Source organism: Etheostoma spectabile, chromosome 13, assembly GCF_008692095.1.
Source record: "Etheostoma spectabile isolate EspeVRDwgs_2016 chromosome 13, UIUC_Espe_1.0, whole genome shotgun sequence".
NCBI classification, from domain to species: domain Eukaryota; kingdom Metazoa; phylum Chordata; class Actinopteri; order Perciformes; family Percidae; genus Etheostoma; species Etheostoma spectabile.
In genome coordinates this window covers 18452183-18456204 of record NC_045745.1, presented here as the reverse complement: position 1 = coordinate 18456204, position 4022 = coordinate 18452183, and the positions used below count along the sequence as shown (strand labels likewise).

The following is a 4022-nucleotide window of genomic DNA, read 5'->3' as shown; positions in this document are numbered from 1 at the left end:
CAGGTGATTTAGTTCGTATTTGCAGTGAACATAATACACTGCCTACTGTATCTTCACTGACTACCCATCGAAAACTTTGTGCATCACTGTGTCAGCGGCAGCTGCTGCATACGCTACTTTTCTACACATGGAGAGCTTCAATTCCCATAACTATAAACCCGTCAGACTAACGTCACATACACACGCTGCCCACATGACTACCTCTCTTGAAGGGAAAGGGTCGGACGGTAATAATCACGTAAAAGGAGAATGGTGAAAGTTTACTTTTCTATCAAGCAGCAAAAAATTATTAGTGTCAGCATTGCAACGCCCTGGAATGTTGAAACATCGCAATGTCGATGCTAAAACACAATATTGTTCAACCCAACTGTGTACCTAGATCCTTAAAAATGAAATGCACAAACCCTTTTGGACTAAGGGTAATAGCTCTACATTTATCCATTTCCTACAACAAAGACAGACTAGTGAAAGCCATAGTGAAAAATGACAAGGCATGTTGTGTACCAATACCAATTCATGTCCTTACTTCAGGTTTCTTGTGGTGCTTACTGATCTGATTAAAGTACAGAACTCTATCCCAGAAATCTGAAATTACTTAGACCTTAATAACTCCTGGGTGATGAATTTGACAGATTCTCTAAACTGAGAGGCAGCTATGAGCTGTGACTGTCATCTTCTACTGTCCTGTCAAAGTGTCTTAAATTGAGATAGGAAAAAAGAAGATTGACATCTGTGTGCTATCATAAACATTTTAGGAATTCTAAGACATGAATAACATATGATAGTCATTACTGTATACATGACAGATTGACAGTTTGTCAAAATTGTACATCCCAGCCTTTTTCCAAGTGATGACTAGAGGCATATAGTAATTGAGGGTTTGATTGAGTCCAATACACTGTTCGCATTTCAATGGATGGAAGGAACTGCACTTACTAATAAAGAAGTACACCTGGAATGCAATAAACGGCATGCTGGACTCAGGATTAAATTCATAAAATTGCAAAGAAATTTGTTCTCTTCTGACATTTTTTCCACAACTTGGACACTTATAGCAGCTCAAAAAATGATTTACTAACTAATAATAACTAATATTTTTTTATCAGTTGCAATTATTGTTATGTACCATATTTAAGATATTATGGCCATAGCATGTTGTTGCTAGAAAGATGCTTTTAGCCAGAAAACCTTTTGTTTAATCTACAATCATGCCAACAACATATACACCCACACAGTCGTGTGGGTGTATATGTTGTTTGCAAATTATCTGTTACTTGTTTAGCAAGAGGACTTTTTGTTAAGTTGCTGTGGGATGTTTCTCTTAAGCCACAACTCAGTAAACAGCAATTGTCATAATAGAAAACCTGAGCACAGCACTTCCTCAGTCTTATATCACTACCTCCTGTCATGGCCATAATACCATGGTTTACAAACTCTCCTAGTGGATCTTGGGCCTACATCTAAAGTCTTAATTATTGACTGAACTATATATGCCATAACATGTGTAACAGAATGTCTTCTTCGTCTACCTGAGGACTGACTGTGCACTGGGTTTAATGTATGGTGAATAAAACAATCACTACACATAGTAACTGCCAATGAGTCACAAAGTAGCGTAGATTACTGAAAGCATGCCAAAGGCCTTGAGAGATTTCTTATGTAAGAGGTCTCATACATGAATCACAAATGACGTCCAATGCATTTTACCGAGCAATAGCAATCTTCTAATTGTTACATAATACACTTGTATATAAACTATTTGAAAAGAAAACACATCTCCTTGTCATTGAGGGATAACAAGGATTGAGACACAGATAAGTCTAATACATGTTTAGCGCTATTAACATAAAGAGCTCACATGTGGCCTTGTAACGAGTATTTTAGAAGCACCCAAATGTCACATCTCAGTTCATAAGGTTTTAACCACTCATGCACAACTTCTACAATCCATAACTTGTCCATTAATCTAAATTCTGGATTTTATTCAGTGGGGCAAGGTGTAGTGTTTACTTAAGCATTATGTGAACACTACTTGTGCATACAATTAGAGACACACAGGCCTGACAATGAAGGCTGGGCAGGGAGCCCTGAGGTTCCAATCAGCATGACGGTGATTGAACGTCAACTGATTTATCTGCCTCCATTTTTCACCCTCCAGCAGCACAAGACAAAAGCGAAGCGAGAAGCCTTGCCATCCTTCCTCTTGACTTAGTACACGAGAATGCCTTGACAGGGACAGCCAAACAGCTTCTCTCAACAAACTCAAATCTGCACCTCAGTTGAAGCTGAAATGGCAGTCCTTTGTCTGTGTGTGTGCAAGACAAGGATGAGTCCATATGTGCTATCCTTGTCCTTATTGTGCCTTTATACTTGTATTATCTGTGTGATTGTCTGCCATTTTGAAATGCTTTTTTATTCCAAATACGTGGTATGTAACGTTCACCACATTCACACTCATGTTACCTGTATAACAAGCGACGGTTTCCATAAAGCTATTTGACTTTGGCCGCATTCGACACCTGCGTTTAATAATGAGGCTTTGGCTCTTTGAATAAATAGACTTGATCCTTAAAGACAGCTTAGCAGAGACTATATCGAGCCTTAGCTTCAAGCTAAATAGCCTGCCACTATGCTTATTCTAACGTTGGACAGATTGTGTGAGATAGGCTGGGCTCTTCATAGACATGCAATCTGCAAACATTCCCGGGATTAAATCATTTTATTTTCACAGCTGGATCTTTAAGACAGTCTGAAGCTGTTAGTCGCTGTCCAGAAAATACAATATGATGCACAAAATCTCATAATAATGCGATGCATGTGTCGCTATGGCTATCTAAAAAAATTATATCACACTTCCATGTCAAACCGCAATTAAACGTATGATACACACACTACATGCCTTGGTTTTCTAATAAAACTAGATTCCTCAAATCGTCCAGGATCCCACTAAAAGCAGAGTTGTGTTGGCATTTATGGGAGGCACCGCAACATTATGTGTTGTTGGATCAAGACACACGCTACCCGACAAAGCCGACATAGAATTATATTTTAGAGAGGACCAATCACGCATTAATATCTTACCTTGAAGGGAGATTAACGAGAATAAACACCCAGAGAAACAGCTTCAGGGAGAGGGAAGGCTTCGCCATTGCTGTCGAGCATTTGGAGGCTAAATTTGGTGAAGCCATCATCACCATCTTCGTTCCCTCTTTATTGCAGATGGACGTCTCCGTCTATTTACTGTGTTTTCTCTCTACCATACATTACGCACGTTAGCAGTAGCGGGTCTGCAAATCTAGACCCGAGGCGGACGTGCGGTGGAGTGAAATCATCCAAAACAAAATCGATGCGAGTCGAAAGCTTGATTTTGCGTCGCTTGTTTTTATTTATTTATATATAAAAAAATTTTTTGATTGTCTGTTGCCGAATCGTCAGCCTAGCAGGGCCTTAAAAACTGCCACAGACGGCGAAGCCCCCCGGAATATGCTACTCTAATATCGAGCAGCTGAAAAAAAACTGTGCAGTCTCAGTCTGAATGCAGATTAGCACTGGGGTCAGAGAGGAACTGATGCACGTTGCTGCAGCACGGATCAACACATGCGTGGTTTCACCAAGCGGAAGCAGAGCTGCACTGAATAGTGGAAAAAAAGCCTTAGCTTAGTGCTGCAGGAAAAAAGTGGTTTTATTATTTACTGCTAGCACACAATTGGTGTTTGCCACGTGATGACTGTTAAGACATCTATTTTTAATATGATACAATATGATAATAGATAGTGACGATGTTAGTATTGGCTGCTGTTGTGAGTGTAATTTGCTCCATTTGGCAATTGTTGCCAAATCATGTGATGCAGCAGTTAACACAAATTAATCAGAGGGCTCAAAAAATGTAATATAAGGTGACATCCTGGGTCCCTAAACAGAGTTATGAGGAGCACGATTTTATGCAATCTCAGTCTATAGAAGACATGTTCATGTTTCACTGGCACTTTTCCTATGTGCAGACAGACAGAAGAAACTTTTCT

General features: G+C 39.5%; 1 protein-coding gene across 4 annotated transcripts in view; it reads right to left on the bottom strand.

The window, feature by feature from the left end:
* gabrg2 (gamma-aminobutyric acid type A receptor subunit gamma2) overlaps positions 1–3587 on the bottom strand; it is a 53738-nt gene extending 50151 nt beyond the window's left edge. For 2 of the 4 annotated variants that reach the window (XM_032534237.1, XM_032534238.1), the window contains exon 1: positions 3082–3587. In XM_032534237.1, coding sequence (XP_032390128.1) covers positions 3082–3197 — 116 coding nt within the window. In that variant the 5' untranslated portion in view covers positions 3198–3587. The remainder of the gene's footprint in view (positions 1–3081) is intronic. The other 2 variants (XM_032534234.1, XM_032534236.1) reach the window with 1 other exon arrangement.
* Positions 3588–4022: the final 435 nt, after the last annotated feature.